Here is a 16,748-nt window from a genome sequence, read left to right on the forward strand (position 1 = left end):
GTCATAAGACCACACTCTCCTATCCCCTCACATGCTGCCAGGATGACAACTTTGGAAGCTCTAAGTTTACTAGACAAGGGCTTTCCATTTCCATTTCATTTGAACTGGGGGATCATGGTTCAACCCTAACTATGGCCAGTTTCAGCTTAAAAACAAATGGGTGTAGTATAAACACCGACAACTGGGAAACACTGGCCTGCGAGCGCTCCAACTGGAGAACAGCCTTGACCAAAGGTGGGCTTTGAAGACTCTCGAACTCAGGACAAAAGGGAGAAACATGCTAAGAGGAAGGCACGCTTAGCAAACCCTCAACATGATCAACTCCCACCCGGAAACCTATGTCCCCCCTGTGGAAGGATGTGTGGATCCAGAATTGGCCTCCACAGTCACTTATGGACTCACTGTTAAAATCGTGTTTATGGAAGACAATTTTACTTGGCTACGAATGATACCAAAGAAGAAAGAAGAAGAAGAAAATTGACTTCAAAGCATGGGGCTTGCTTCTTTAAATTAGTCATAGCAAGTGCAATGTATGATCTACAGTCTCAATGAAGGAGGTAGCTGCGGTTCACAAAAACTGAAAGGAAAAGCTTCTGAAGTCCATCTCAACCATGGGAGAGGAAGAAGCAAAGGACCCTGAGGCTGGCTGCAGCTTTTGCACGTCACAATAAGCCATAGTTTATGGTCCAAATGCAGTCTATATTGGTATCTACCAGCACATCTTCATTGCTTAGAGATGTGGCTACATGTATATGTTATAATTCTGCGGAACTGCTGAAAGTAACATCATCTTCTTGAATAGTCTTAAGCGCTCATTAAAAAGGGGGCGGAGTCTACAAATATATAGTTAAAAGTGTGTGGGCAAAACCTGCTGAAAACTCAGAAGCTGACTTGGTGGATATAAGAACTTTGTGGCCGGAGCGCCCCTTTCAATGAGTAGCTAAGTCAGAATAGTGCAGAATAAATTACACAAAATTTAAGTGAAATTGGCCAAAATGTGTTCAATTTGTGTAATTTAAACAGACCGATCACTTGGCTTTTCTTGATGCAGAGTTTGTGTACTCAACCCAGTAAACAGAGCAAACTCAGCCCCTATGCAGTGGTTAATCAGAATGTGACCTTGAGGCTGCTTAACGATACAAGGCAAGAATGACCACATGACACCTGCTCTGCGCTGTCCGCCCCCCGTCCCTTGCCAAGCAGTTGAACGACTGAAGTTAAGACAGGTCTACTGCTGTAAGAATCTAAAATTAGGGATCTCCTACATTTCAGATAATGGCTCTGGAGGCACTGTGAATCCGCGGGACGCGGGTGGCGCTGTGGGTAAAACCTCAGCGCCTAGGGCTTGCCGATCGCATGGTCGGCGGTTCAAATCCCCGCCGCGGGGTGAGCTCCCGTCTTTCGGTCCCAGCTCCTGCCCACCTAGCAGTTCAAAAGCACTCTTAAGTGCAAGTAGATAAATAGGTACCGCTTTATAGCGGGAAGGTAAACGGCGTTTCTGTGTGCTGCGCTGGTGCTGGCTCGCCAGAGCAGCTTCGTCACGCTGGCCACGTGACCCGGAAGTGTCTCCGGACAGCGCTGGCCCCCGGCCTCTTAAGTGAGATGGGTGCACAACCCTAGAGTCGGACACGACTGGCCCATACGGGCAGGGGTACCTTTACATTTCAGATAATGGCTCTGGAGGCACTGTGAATCCTGCCACCATACTTTAAAGCAGCAGCTGACCAGGAGTTTGCTGATCTTCCAAATATTTTTTTTCTATTCCTCCCTCTATCCCAGGAGTGGAGAGGATGTTGCCCTCCAGAAGTTGCAGGAGTACAACTCCCATCCATCCCTTACAACAGAGGCCAACCATTTATGGAGGGCCACTCAGGTTCCCCACCCCTGCTGTGTCCCTTCAAATAAGCTCTGCACCCCACAGGTACTTCTAAAAAGATACTGCTGTTTTCACTCAGTGTATCTTTTGTTGTTGTTGCTTTCTACATATTTTTGCTCTTATACCCTTGCTGTACTCTATCTATCTATCTATCTATCTATCTATCTATCTATTCATGGTTTTATGCTTTTATGGAGCAGACCTCAGCAACAGGAGCATGTTAACATAAACATAACTAGTTATAAATCATGCCTGTGAGACATTCGAAAGGACACCTTACTTAAATATAGGAAATCCTGCTTGTGCAGATTCACACAGTACCTGCTAACTATGTCATTGCTGGCATCCAGTTAGCTTCCAGGTACAATACAACGTGATTCTGTGCCCAGAAATGAGCTCAAATCCATGGGTGGGGAACTTGGGACTCTCCAGATGTTGCTGGAATACAACTCCTGTAAGCCCCTGGTTGGGGCTGTTGCGAGCTTGAGTTCAACCACATCTGGAGAGCTCCCCACACCGGACTTAAATGGTCTGGTCTAGAGCAGAGGTCTTCTGCCTGTAGGAACAGATCCCTTGGCCACATTGCTGCTTGACTAGTACCACCTATGGTAAACAGTGGATCCCATATTGCAATTTTAGTTTAAAAATTAATACATGTTTGGCCTAAGTGTCATTCCCAGTCTACTGGTAGGGAGTATCTTATTTTACTTTATCAAAATGTACATACTACTCGATTGTATAAAACCCTCTAAGTGGGCTCAGGGATTGCCTTTTTTTGTACAAAGCTCACTGGTGAGATCCTGCTCCTGGGCTCTTGGCTTCCTGTGACTATGAAGCTGACACTCTGTCCCTGTCAGCCTTGTACTTAAGGTCTTCCAATGAGAGCCTGCTCCAAAATCCAATTTACGGGGAAGCTAACTTCACCAGGAAGAGGCCCTCCTAATACTTAAGATTTTTAAAATAAATAAGTGTATTTATTTGCTGCCATCTCACAGAACATCAGGGCAGTGTACAGCAACTGAAAACCCCCCCCTCTAAAAGTGGAACGGACTCCCTCTGGAAGTTGCGGACTCTTCTTCCTAGGAAGTTTTTAAGCCGAGGTCATCCGTCATGGATGCTTAATTGATATTCCTGCATTGCAGGGGGTTGGAGCAGGTGACCCTGGAGCTTCCTTCCAACTTTACAATTCTCTGATTCCATGAAAAGTAATTTTTATTTTATTTCACAACACTGATATACCGCTTGGCTCTAAAAGCCCTGATGCCCTGGAATTCCCTTCCAAGAGGAGTTGGCTAAACCTGTAGCCTTTCAGATGCTGCTGGCCTACAAACTCCCATCAGCTCAGCCAGCCTGACAACTGGGAGGGCTGCAGGTTAGCCAACCCTGCCATGCAGCCTCCTCCATACTGTCTTTCAGGAAACGTTTTAAAAATTTGGAAACTCGGATTCTGCCTTGCTCCTGCTATGATATACTGTGATGTGCTGTTCTGTTCAACTGTACAATTATGTGGTTTGATCTTTTTTATCGTTGCATATAATTTCCACAATGTTGTTAAGGTGTGAGTGTTTGTGTGGAGTTTTAGAAATGTAGACAGAAGGGGTTGGATCTAGAGGGCATGTGTCTGCCGCAGGATTAGCAGAAGCCAGTTTTCCCCCCACCCCACCTCCTCCTAATCACAGCCTTGCTTTACTAAGCCAGGTGATCACAGTGGTCTTAAACTAGAAAAAAAACAAAGGAGAGCCGCTAGCGACCTTGGCTGAGACAGATACAGACAACCAGGGGCCCCAAAACAGAGGTGCTTCCGCCCTTAGCTAATCTAGAGATTTAGGCAAACAGAGGGCAAAAAGGAAACATTGAAATATTGTTCCACACCTAATGCAAGGTTTGGGGTACATTTCTTGCCTCTTCTGCTGCGTTTTAGGCTTGTCAGCCACGCTGTAGAAAAACAAAAATCATGGAGGGGGGAAAAAGATTTATGTAAAGTGACATCAGAACAATAGTTAATAAAAGCACTTTTTAAAATGTTCCTCCTGGAGCACAAGAGGACACAGAATCAGGGACCCTGGTTTTCTGCACACTCTGAAACACGCTGAGAATTTGGCTTCCGGTGTAGAATCCAGAGGAGCCAACCTACTCTGGAGAAGCCCCGGTTTAATTTTTATTTTATTTTTTAAAGTGAGCAAGCTTCTAGCTCTCAAGGATAGGGGGGAAAAAACTGAAAAAAATGTATTAATCTGTTAAAGTTCCTGAAACTAGAAGGGGTCTGGGTGGGTGGAAGGGGGAAGGGATGATTTTACAGCTCCCTGATCCTAACTGCAGCCCACCAATTCACCCAGAGTACCCAAGCACCTCCTTCCCCTTTACGGACTTTGTCGCTGTAGTAGTTTGCAATTTGGAGTACATCTTCTAGAGCAGGTGGCAGTGCCTTAAATTGCTAAGGACCCACCTTAGATTTTGCTGAGTTTGCATCCACAATCTGTGCACCCACAGTCAATTGTTTCTACCTGCACAATTGATTCTGCTCATAGTAAACCTGCTGCTTTTGGCTTTTCTGGTTGCAGAATGACTTACAGTAAACCAGCGTCCCTGCATATATAGCATGCAACGACAATGCATCCAAAACCCTACAGGCCCTCGTCTGCATCACCCTTTCAGACTGGCAGGATGTGACTTCACCCCAACAGAATGGGAAACCCATCATCTTAAATTTGAGCAGTTTAAGCTACAGGTCCTGGCATGACTGGAGTACAGTCCCACAATTTTTAATAGCATTGAGTAGATAGCGCATTTTAATCTAAGATGGCAGTCAAGTTATTCTGCAATTGGCTAAGAACTGGGAAGCCAGTATTACGGAAGGCTGCCATTTGGAAACAGTAGAAACTAAGCTTCTGAAAGGGTCATATTATCTAAGAGAGAGAAAGGATACCTAAAGGGTAGCCGCGTTTCTACATCAACAACTGCACATTTTCTGATGACATGTACTTCAATGGACCCAATTTACACCTGGTTTTGGTACCATCAGAGCAACTGTGCTACGTTATCAGAATTTCTGTAACCAATACAGCTTGGTTGTGTAAAGATGGGTAGATAAACATTATACACAATTTCTACAGTTTTAGAAAAATGTATTTTTTCAGCATATCCATAGCTATTAATACCAAATTAGTTTCTGTACTCCTCCAGTCTTGGGAGTAATAAGAAACTGATCAAAGACAATCTGCCTCTGCCCCACTCTACATGAATAAAATTCCCTGACATCTTAATTTTACAAAGTTACCAGTTTTTCCCCTTCACCATGACATAACCAGTACAGAGGGATGCCTACAAATATGAGATCTCATTGTAAGGAATGGAGTATTGGTTCTTTCGTCTTACCCCACATAGCAGTGTGAACTGTGATGGAGACGGCTGCCAGCCTGCAACCCAACTAACTGTAGAGCGGATCCCCCCTCTGGGTTGGGGAAATCGAGAGCAGTGGTTCCCAATTAGCTGAGTACCGGGGACCCTCTGTTTTTCAAAACAAGTCATGGACCCCCTACTTTTGATAGCTTTATGGTAGTTTTTGTTATGTGAATGGTGCCACAGAACCCCTGGGTGGGTTGCGTCCGCAGACCACCAGTGGGGAACGGCTGATCTAAAATGTTAGGAATCCATGCTAGTTGCTTCCTGTTTCTGCACAACAGCTTGATCTCATGCCGTTCCAGTAATGTGCGGATCACGGAATCAGCTGGGATTGCTAGGATCAGGTGGGTACTGCCATGCTAGCATCACAGGCACACAATCCAGCTGAGGCTGGAGTGGTCAGTACCTATGTGATCCTGGCTAACCCTCTAAATTCAGTCATCTAAGTATGATGGGATCCTGCGCCAGGGAAAGCACAATCATGCCGTTTAATGTAGTGGTTGAGATGTAGCCACAACTAAAAGGAAAGATATCTGTGAGAAGGACACCAACCACATCCTTCCTGGAAATCTGCCCTGAACCACAAGCAATGAATAAACCCTCTACTACTGTGCCACAATAGGAACTACCTCTGATAATGTACTCCAAACGCCGCCACCTAATCTATGGATATCTAAGAGAGGTCTTGCTAGAAGCAACATAGAACGCAACATGCTCCATGCTCACATGTCATCACCTCACATGGAGTTCTTTGCCATATGGGTGGTAATACATACCTTCTTGATTTCCACCTCCAGGAAATTCCCTTCTTCCAACAACTAAAATAGCTATCTGGTCAGTTCAGCCCTTTCAGACCTGGAACTCACTTTTCACTGACTACAGCAATGGGCCCGTTTTAAATGTTTACTGTGTTTGCCAAACTTTTTGCCTGCTCCTACTTTCTCTTTTTTTAAAAAAAAGGACAAGAAGTGGCAATGGTGCTAGTGGAGCAACTCATAGTAAGCTGGAGCATGACTCAGTTTGGTCACACAAGCCACTGAAGAGCAATGATCTGAAGCATTTTTTATTTTTAAATTTTAAAGAATGATTCTGTATACTTGGGTGCTTTTGATTTGCTTTTCCCAGATCTTGGAATTAGTGACCACAGCAACAAAGCCACTCATCATATAAAGAATGCTGAGATATGTGGCATTTGGATAATGTCATAAAGTAGCAAGGAAATTTTGCAGGAACCGTATTAACTTCATCTAGTTCATGGAATAGTTTCCAATTGATTTGCTCCTGACCCAGTTACCTAAGCTGGCTTTAAAAAGGTTCCTGTTTCCAACATTATTTATAAAAAACAAAGATTTTTTTAAAAAAAAGAACTGTTCTCTTAGAACAATCAGAAGCAGTAAAAAGATATTTACCCAGGTTGTTGTCTGTGAGCACCTCTTTGACCCGCTTTGTGATGCCGTAGGTATCCAGTTCCGGTGACATAGCGACCAGTTCTTGAATGCTGAGTGATGAATGGCCAGAGAGGGGCAATGGCGTTGTGGACTGGGACTCTGAAGCGGACGCCTCACTCGACTCCTGCAGCTTGCCCTCCTTACTTGTCTCTATGGCAGGACACGGCTGCTGGACCAGTTCCGTCAGGCTCTTCACAGATTCGCTGGAGCTCATGGGGGACTCGGGAGCAGGACTGCAGCTGGCAGATGTCTTTGGGGTGCTTTCTGCAAATCAGCAGGGGAAACAAATAGGGAAAACCTGGCTTAGGCAAAAGACTACTTCATCGAGGTCTTCCTTCCAGACTTCTTATTGCTTATAAGAAGAGTCAACAACCTCATGTTCTCCAAGTTCACCCTTAACCCCTTCATTTCCCACTTTCAGAAATTCCTAGGTTTGCTTGCATGCAACCGGCAACCCCACAGTCTACGGTGCCATGATTTAAATACCAATTTGGAGAAGCCATCCTTGCATGTACATCAATGCAAAAAGTAAGCAAACCTACATTTCAATGCTATAAAAAGACACACGTAGCAATTAACATGCAAAGCCTATCTTATTCTAAGGCAAACCACGGACTCACCCCCCAACTCTGCCTGGCAGCAGCTTTCCAAAGTTACCAGCAGAGACTGAACCTGGGACCTTTTGCATGCAAAGCATTTCCCCACCATGTAAGTCAGCAGTCCTACATAATATACCAGGAGCCTGGCACTCCATATTGCTAGAACCCTTATTAGCTTCTGTATTATCTGAACACTAACACCTGGGTCGGAAGAGTGGAACATTCAGCCTTTCATTTTCTACAAAATTCTAAACACAACCAACAATGCAAACGAAAAGCTTGCACCAGTGCAAGAACGTGGCATTTCGGTCTTCATAAAGTTGATGTAAGGATGCAGGGGAACCGCAAAACAATGTCACATTTCCCTTACTCCTCCTCAAGTGTATATATTCAGTTCGTCTCTGGCATTTCTGCCATTTCCCAAGTTCCCAAGTTAGCCTTAGTTAAAGAGGAGGGGGTTTTGTTTTGGTGATGAAACTAGCCAGAACTGAGCCAGAAATAGCACCTTTTATTTTTTGCTGTTCAGCTGGGCTTTGCAAATGGAAGGAATGGGAGGGAGCCTTCAGCTGGCTATGGCGGAAAATCATCTGCCCTTAGTGTGCATGTATTTATGTGCATTTTTCTGAGGAGGGGGCTCCATGGCTTTCATCAGATTCTCAGAGGGGTCTATGACCCCAGAAAGGTTGAAAACCCCTGTCTTAGGAAGGAGAATGCCCCTACGAGTATGAAGGAGACCAGGGTGGGTGGGGAGAAGGGAGGGTGGGCTTTTTACTTTAAAGCAAAGAGAGATCATGCGGGTGCTGCCACCTTGTGAAATGCCTGGAAAGAAGCAGGTTTTGAGATTTTTCTGCTTCTCCCAACCTTCTTCATGCCAACAGAACTTATTGCTTGCTACAACTAAGGAGCAAGCGACTCGAGAAGCAACACACAAAGGAAGGAGATTTTTACTTTATTTTTAAAAAACCTCTTCCCACCTCTGCAGGTGATGGCTTCCTTGTCAGAGCAGCAGCGAAGGGGAATGAACAGGACTCAAGAAGCAACACAAGCTGGTTTTTAAAAGCTCCCTGTGCATCATTCCCTCCATTTCTATCTTTTTCAGGGATCTGATTGCTGCTGCTACCAGCAGTACATTAAAGTAGCCTTTTAAAAAACCCTCCAGCTTATCCCCCCCCCAACCCCTTGCAATCATCAGGCTGAAATTGATGGGCCTCTGGTGGCCTTGCCTGCTTACATGACCAGCTCAAGAGGAACAGGGGGCTGGGCTGGAGAAAATGGCCGGCCGGCCAGCGTAACTTAAGAAGAGAAAGGTTGTTCTGGATAAGGGAAGGGGAAGCAGGGCTGCATGTCTCTGTGTGTTGTTAATTATGGTTTAATATGACCTGGCAACTCTCCCCCTTGGTTGCTTGCCCCAATTTTGCCTGCTTGGTGCTGATGCTGCTCTTCGTCTGAGAGCCCTTGCTATTAGACAAACCATGCATTTCTCTGCATTTCCTCTATGATGCCCTGCATTTTCTGAAATCTGGAGGGGGGGTGTATATGTGCACGCGCATGTGCTACTTATGACTTGATTTGATTTGACATATGATAAGTACAGTGATAGCTGTTGCACATTTTTATGTGGGCATACTAAGTAAAGAAGTGGATTGTACTGTGATGCTTGAAGGAATATTATTATCTGAACCTGTTGGTAAAGGAACTGCCTGTTTTTTAAATGGGATTTATTTCTGCCCTGGCAGCAGCAGCGATCCTATGCACCATGTAGCTGGTATAAAATAAGTTACTGTTGTGTTGTGGAACCAGCTTATTCAGTAATAATAGAGGTTCGTCACCGGTGAGCAAGGTGCACTCTGTACATGGTTTTGCCTTTTATTTCTGAGGCTCAAATATCCTAATTATGCTCCTCTCTGCTCAGATCTATATGAGGAAGCTGTGGATGACCAGGAGGGGTTGGTGGGGCAAATATAAACCTTTATTACTTTTAACTTTGACCAGGAACTTGAACACATTCCTGCTTACCCAGACATTGATAGCCGAAATTTACTGTTCCTGGCAACCTTGAAATCGTTAGCTACAAGGATCTGTGATTGTTTTAAACATTTTAAAGATGTTATGTATGTTTTTAAAATGTTTTAGATTTGCTTTTAAACAGGTTCTTATTTTTAATTGGATTGTTTTGCCACTTTAGTGTTTATTGCCCAGGGCTCCTTTGGCAGGAACAGAAGTACAGAAATGTGAAAGATAAATAAAAAATAATACAGAAAAGACGGAGTTGTAAGTTGCAAAATTACCGTATTTTTTGCTCTATAAGACTCACTTTTTCCCTCCTAAAAAATAAGGGGAAATGTGTGTGCGTCTTATGGAGCGAATGCAGGCTGCACAGCTATCCCAGAAGCCAGAACAGCAAGAGGGATTGCTGCTTTCACTGCGCAAAGATCTCTCTTGCTGTTCTGGCTTCTGAGATTCAGAATATCTTTTTTCTTGTTTTCCTCCTTCAAAAACTAGGTGCATCTTGTGGTATGGTGCGTCTTATAGAGCGAAAAATACGGTAGTTATCCTGCACACCTCCCTTTGTGGCTCTGCTGCCACAATGCTAATAATTTATTTGCCACCATCAGCAGTGCTGGGAGGAGGGGTGCCTGGTAAGCGCAATATATATGGGGAGGAAGGAATTCGGGAATAACTCTCTCCCCATGTCTCCCCCCCCCCCATCAGAACAGTGCTTTTCCTCAGTGCAAGAAATCAGAGAAATTTGGCGTCAGGGGCAGGGAGGGGCTCAGGCACCCATGGGGGCTACATGGAAGTCCCCTAAGTGTTGCATACAGCCTGCAGGTTGCTCACATGTGCTGTATTACCAAAACTAAGATGAAATAACTCCCAGAATTCTTTGCTTTTGTCCCCAGCTCCGCCGCCCCCATCCGCTGGTATGACTCTATATTTTTATTCTTATTTCTGTTATTATTGCTGCCCAGTTTTTGACCTTAGATCAGGGTCAGGGCTAAAATGAAACTCTAGGTTGCTTCTTAATGAACGATCGTTCGTCAATAAACAAAAAGAGGTGTCGATGTCTTAACTTCTGACAGCGTAGCAAGAAAAGTGGCGTAGGAGTTGGGAAAGTAATTGCCAAAGGAATGTCTCATTAAGTAGTACAGACAAACAGTCTTGGTTTTGTTTTGGGTTTTGTTTTTGTCCCTGTATGGCAAACAAAAAAACTGTGGGTATTAACATTTCTTTCAAGAACACAGAGCTGCCAGGACATACTGTCTGTCTCATTCTTGTGAAGAGCTTCACAAGAACTGTCCTCTTCCAGGACTGTACTCCTAATAAATTTGCACGCTGCACATTCTCCAATATTTCATGGACAGAAATGGTGTGTCCCTGTAACCACCCTATTCTCAGAGCAAAATGATCAATGCTTCACTTCATTCCAAATTACTGCAAACTCCATTTACATTTGACTATGAGTCTGGCTGAACGTACTGGTGGCAGAAGGGAAGCTGCCCACAGACATTTTGTGATCATTTATTCATTAATCTTTATGGGTTTAAAATCAACACTTAGACACACAACAAAAGCTTGAAAAAAGAAAAAAAGAAAAGCAAAAGAAACAGAAGAAGCACAATGCATCTCTTACAAAAACAACAATAGAACAATGCATCACAAATTCACAAAAATGTTCCATCAACTTCCGACTTCCTTGATACAGAGTCGGCCTGCATTCACGCCCCCGCCCTGCACTTGGAGCTATCAAATGAATGCTACTTTTGTGTGTACTAGCTGAAGTTTAAAAAGCACTTCCAACAGCTTCTGAAAAGACAACATAGGGATAGGAGATAGAGAATATTGTACCTGGGATAGGTACAAGAAAACACGGGCTGTTGGAGTAGGGGCAGAGGAGGTAATTATTTCTAATCTATGCCGGTTTCACAAAATGCTCATTCTTGTGTCTGTTCTGTTCCATTTCAGCATATATATATATTTTTAAAAAAACCAGTACCGAGATTCATATTATCTTAATGCACATTCTTTTTTAAAAAATACACTGGTATTGGAAGTATTGGAAGACACAAGAACTTCCCACGCTGGAGGAATGGCAGATGAAACTGATGGACTATATGGAACTGGCGGAAATGACTGGCAGAATCCGTGACCAGGGAGAAGAGTCGGTGGAGGAAGATTGGAAGAAATTCAAAGACTATCTGCAGAAACATTGCAAAATTAAAGACTGCTAGAGTGATGTTGGATTGAAAAAAAGTGGTTTCCAGCTGTACAGGATTTAAAGTTATAGATAGACTAAGATTAAAGATTAGGATTAAAGAAGTTTAAGGAAATGGAAATTTGGTATTTATGAGGTAAAATTTTAATGCTATATTATATTAAGATTAAAGATTGGGATTAAAAAAGTGGAAAAGAAATTGCTGGACAAACAATTTGGACTGGAATACAAAAGAGGGAGGTATGAGGAGGTCCAGAAAATAAGTAAATTTAAAAATGAAAATGAAAAGGTGATATTGTTTTTAACTGTTCTGTTTCTTTTCTTTTCCTTTTTTTTTTTTTGATTTTTGTGTTTTTGATTCTTCTTTGGATTATGTACTGTATGTTTGTGTACTTCGTTTCTATGTTTTTCTGTTTAATTTTTTACTGAAATTTTAATAAAAATCTTTAAAAAAAATATACACTGTGAATTATGCATTTTAGAAAGACATTTTGATCATGTTTTGAGAAGAGAACTGTATTGTGACATCTGAAGACGTGTGAGACTCTAAGGGCAGTTATTCTCCAGTACACACAGTTGTGGGAGGTGTGGATTGGGTGAGCTTGCTTCAGAATTCACAGAAACCGAATTTCTATGTTAGAACGTACGGCACCTCCTTTCTATACAGTATTTCAAAAATCCAGACAGAAAAGTTGTTGAGCAACTGTTTTTTTGGCAAAGGTGTTGAGCTTTTATTTTTAGTTTCCCCCAAAATTGTTGATTGTGACCGCTGCTATGCTCTGTCTTGCCAGGGTGCTTAAAATGGTTTAGGTTCCACTAAGCTGGCACTGGAGAGAGAAGGGGTGTGTTAGGAAAAGGACACAAATTATTCCAAGTCCAGTTCTGGCTGAGTCTTCATTAGACAAGGAGATATAAGGGCCTGCCCACTCCCTTTGCAACCATTGGCCTGACTACTTGTAGTAACAATCCTGAGAACCAGCAAAACTCCATTCCGAATGATGTTTGGGGTCCTCTTAAGAGATATTTTAAAGTGAGGAACAAGATGAGAAGCAGGACTGTGGCCTCCCTCCTAACTCTCATGTTTCCTTTTGCTTTGTCCGTCCTCTGGATAGAAATGAATGAGATCTCTAGGCAGAGGTATTACTACGCCTGCTTATTCCCAGCTGCATGTTCTGGGCAAGTAACAAAATATACAAAACTCCAAAACAAATGTCTAAAATAGCCTCTGCTTGTCCTCAGCCAAATATTTGCTCAAATAAGAACTTCTTCCAATACTACACTTCCCTTCCTTCTTTTTCCAACACGAGCAGTACTATTTGCTTTGGGGAAAAGAAACAAGAATGTCAGAGAACCTCCGGACGCACACATCAGGAAATCGGTACACACGCCAACTGCAGCACTGGCAACTATGCCCTGGCGTTGTTTGCTTCGCACTAAATGCTGGAGTTATAGGGACGCAGGTGGCACTGTGGGTTAAACCACAGAGCCTAGGACTTCCTGATCAGAAGGTCGGCAGTTCGAATCCCCGCAACGGGGTGAGCTCCCGTTGCTCGGTCCCTGCTCCTGCCAACCTAGCAGTTTGAAAGCACGCCGAAGTGCAAGTAGATAAATAGGTACCACTCCGGCGGGAAGGTAAACGGCATTTCTGTGCACTGCTCTGGTTCACCAGAAGCGTCTTAGTCATGCTGGCCACATGACCCGGAAGCTGTATGCCGGCTCCCTTGGCCAATAAAATGACATGAGCGCCGCAACCCCAGAGTCGGCCATTACCTAAATGCTGGAGTTAGAAAGGAAAAGTACAAGTTCCACGTTCCTTTTGCACGTTCTGTGGATATGTGACCCCAAAATGGAACCATGTGTGTCCACTTTGGAGCCACTGACCTGTGCGTGGCACCTTCCACTCCCCCCGTTCGTAGGGCTTGGCTTGTTGCGTGTTTTGCTTGCTCATTTGCATGCAACCTCAGCTGCAGGGACAATTCGCGAAATTAGTCTATTTAGAATTGATGACATACTGCGGCCCTTGCAGTGGTTTCACATGTCACTCTCCCAAAGAAGGGTCTGTCTGAGACGCTCTCTGTTTCATTACAATGGAGAAGACAGTCGACTGATTTTCGTAGCAACCACTAGAGGCAGATGGCTGAATCAGCCTGCTTTTTCCTGTGCTGCAAGACACTTTGCGGGGGGAAAGGAGCCCTGTTCTTGGAAGGAGTAGCAGTAATCTGGGATGGGAATCTGTGGCCTTCCATATGTTGTTGGCCTCTCAACACCCATCAGTACCAGCTAACATAGCCAGCAGCTTGGGATGATGGCTGCAGTAGTTGAAATTGAGGAGGCCAGCACTAGGACTGCGAGGGCCATTGGGTTTGATCTGTTTTGTGCTTTGGGAAGTCTCTCTCTCCCCCGGCATATGAAAGCTTTAATGCCTATTAAGGCTGATATTTTAGTACATACAATTATTACTAATCTATTGTGTTTTTAAAGGTATTTTTTCAAAATATTTTCTGAATATCTAAACTTTTTTTAAAAAGAAATGATTGCTAGACACCTTTGGTGCTTGTAGAAGAAGAGCAGGGTAAAAACTGTAATGAAATAAATAAGTAAGTAAAAGAGAAGGGTATCTGCTCCCTTCCCCAACCTTCAGGAAGGAAAGAAGGAAGGAATTTAAATACACGTGTCCATGCAAATGTGTGAAATGATCCTTAGAGAATGGGATGTGTGCAACTAATATACAACCCTGGCTATTTTACAGACAGGCACACCATACCTTTTGATGATAAATAAAAACTAATATAAAAAAGGACACAGGGTGGTAGAAGTTTGTCCCTGGCCTCCTTACTGAAGAAGCTCACGCTTGTGAAGTTAAACTCTTTCTGCCTAAGATTTGTCTGCCAAGGAAACCCCATGCACTTTCTTCAGGACAACCTTCCCTGATCATCTTGTTCCTAGGAGGTGCAAAGCCCTTTCCAAACATTATGACATTGAGTAAGGTAAAGCAAGTAGCACTGTAATAAATCAAAGCTATTTAATAAAAATTACTGAATCAAATTGTATTTAGAAAAAGGTGTCCTGGCATTCCCATAAAGGTCCTTTTCAACTCAAGTAATTGGATTTCTTACTTCTTTTTTAAAACAGCTTATGAAAGATGCAAAGGAGAAACCCCTCTTTTCCTTTAAGCCACCGCAGTCCATATGTAATGTTTAAGGCAATAAGAATGCTAGAGATCTAATTTCTCTTCTCTGCCTAGCCTCAGGTCGCTGTGCAGCTGCATCCAAAGCCCAACAAATGTTATTTTTGTATTTGAAGCAGTGAACGAATGGCAGTGTAAATTTGCCCTGATTCACCCATGCGAGGGACCAATTTGGCAGATCATCCATCTTGCTCACTGTACACTGTCAGGGATGGCATGAATTCCGTACATGATAAACAGATTTCTCCTCAGATCTGTGTCCTTTAACCCACAGCAAGGTCAAAATGACGGCTGCCTGGTTAATAAAACTGCATGGTGCTGGTTCAAGCCCCCACCCTCTAATTTCGTCCCTGGTGCCAGCTTAAAGAAATCACAAACTACAGCAGCTGTGAATTTTCCATGCAAATCTCGGACCACACAATGCTAACCCCACACAGAAATAATACTGGTGTTGGATGGAAATAAAAGGAGAAATGATGGAGAATAATTTGGGGAGGAGGAGAAAGTCAAGTCAGGACTAAATGAAAGTATTGCACTTAACAGCTACTTTTCCCAACCTGCCTGCACCCAAATCTGCTGTCAGCCTGACCATTTGATTACTGGTGAAATGTTTGTATCGCTTGCATTTGTTTTGTGTTTTTCATGAATCGGAAACCCACAAAGGGATATGAGTTCTCTCCACCCCACCGCAAGAAGAAAAATTCATATATTCAGTATGTGATTTCTACAGCCTGTATTCGTAGGGGTCACTATGTGTTCTGGACAGTAGACTAGGGAAATTAAGGGAGAAGGGTGTATGAGAAAGGATTGGAAGTATTATTTTGCCCCCAAGCTGTTCAAAGATGGTCAGGCTCCTCACTAGGGATGGTGCTATCTAGCAGTTAAGGGTTGCTCAACCTTCCTTTCCATTTATAATATGAGTCCAAGATGGCGCATTTGAATAATTAAAACAATGGTTTTAAATAAAATAAAATAAAAAGCCCAACCCCAAAAATACATGTTAAAAACAGCCCAGAGCAGCAGATAAAAAGCACCAAAAGTAAGATGGCCAGACACTCCAAGCAGGCCAAATACCTACCAGAAAAAAAATATTCAAATTGTTGTTTCCTCTTGATTCAGAGGATTTCCCCATGGTACCCCATCTCCCTTGTCCTGCAGGAGCCAAAAGGTGCAGTGTAAGTTTAGGGCCCTTTAACAACCAGTCAGCTCCTCTGAGAAGAGGTAGGGGCTTTCTACATGACCAGTCTCGTCAACGTACATATGCTTTCCATCCTATCAAGGCGCTTGTAGAGACAACAGCTGTCTCTGAAGGACCCTGGGAGCTCTCTAAGGTCCTGCAGGTAGTCTAACTGCCTTGAATTCCTGCCTTGGCCTCTTGATGGGGCATAAAGATATGTATATGTATATACATATATCTATGGGCATAAAAAAAATAAATAGACAGTCCCATCAAGAGTGAACACAAACAATAACGTGGTGGCAAATGTAACTATTTTTGCCTGTGTTGGGAGGAGGTGCTATTTGGGGTAGTGAAATGCTTTGTCTCCTTTTTAGGGTGTGGATTTATGGGTAGCTAGGGCAGCAAAGTCTCTCTGTGCTTTGCACCTTTTAAAGACACTCACTGTGGGGGCAGGAGATCTTTGTGTGAGTGTTGGTGTCTGCGGTGGCCATTCATCTCCCATGATGCCTCAGTCTGCGTGGAATTATGTTGCAGACCTTCCAGTCCTTAACTGCCCCTTTCCCCCCACCCCCTTTAAAAAAAGTGAGTTGAATGATTTTGCTCTCCAAAAGTTGAAATTCGTCTCCCCCAATCTGCAATCCACAAATGGTGTGGAGGGCATTTTGGCCTATCCTTTTCAAAAAACGATCCTGTCTGAACTTGACTTCTGTGGAGCTGCTTGCTGACTTCCTCTCTGCGGGCTTTCTTTGACTGCTAAAGGGAAATCTGTTGCTCTGAAGGGGCAAACCTGAAGCAGCCAGCCTGCCCTCTTAGTGGGCTCATAAATAAAGTTGCTTTGCAGCA

At 43.5% G+C, this 16,748-nt stretch overlaps 1 protein-coding gene across 8 annotated transcripts in view; it reads right to left on the reverse strand.

Moving 5' to 3' along the window:
- CUX1 (cut like homeobox 1) overlaps window positions 1-16,748 on the reverse strand; it is a 265,277-nt gene that overhangs the window by 40,765 nt on the left and 207,764 nt on the right. For 4 of the 8 annotated variants that reach the window (XM_080982749.1, XM_080982748.1, XM_080982746.1 and 1 more), the window contains 2 exons: window positions 6,688-6,990; window positions 3,749-3,811 (listed from right to left, as the gene is read on the reverse strand). The exons of 1 other annotated variant lie outside the window; for it this stretch is intronic. In XM_080982749.1, the coding sequence (XP_080838875.1) occupies window positions 3,749-3,811; window positions 6,688-6,990 (366 nt within the window). The remainder of the gene's footprint in view (window positions 1-3,748; window positions 3,812-6,687; window positions 6,991-16,748) is intronic. 3 more of the 8 variants (XM_080982750.1, XM_080982752.1, XM_080982747.1) reach the window with 1 other exon arrangement.

The sequence above is a fragment of the Podarcis pityusensis genome, assembly GCF_964106645.2.
Source record: "Podarcis pityusensis genome assembly, chromosome: 15".
Taxonomy (NCBI): Eukaryota; Metazoa; Chordata; class Lepidosauria; order Squamata; family Lacertidae; genus Podarcis; species Podarcis pityusensis.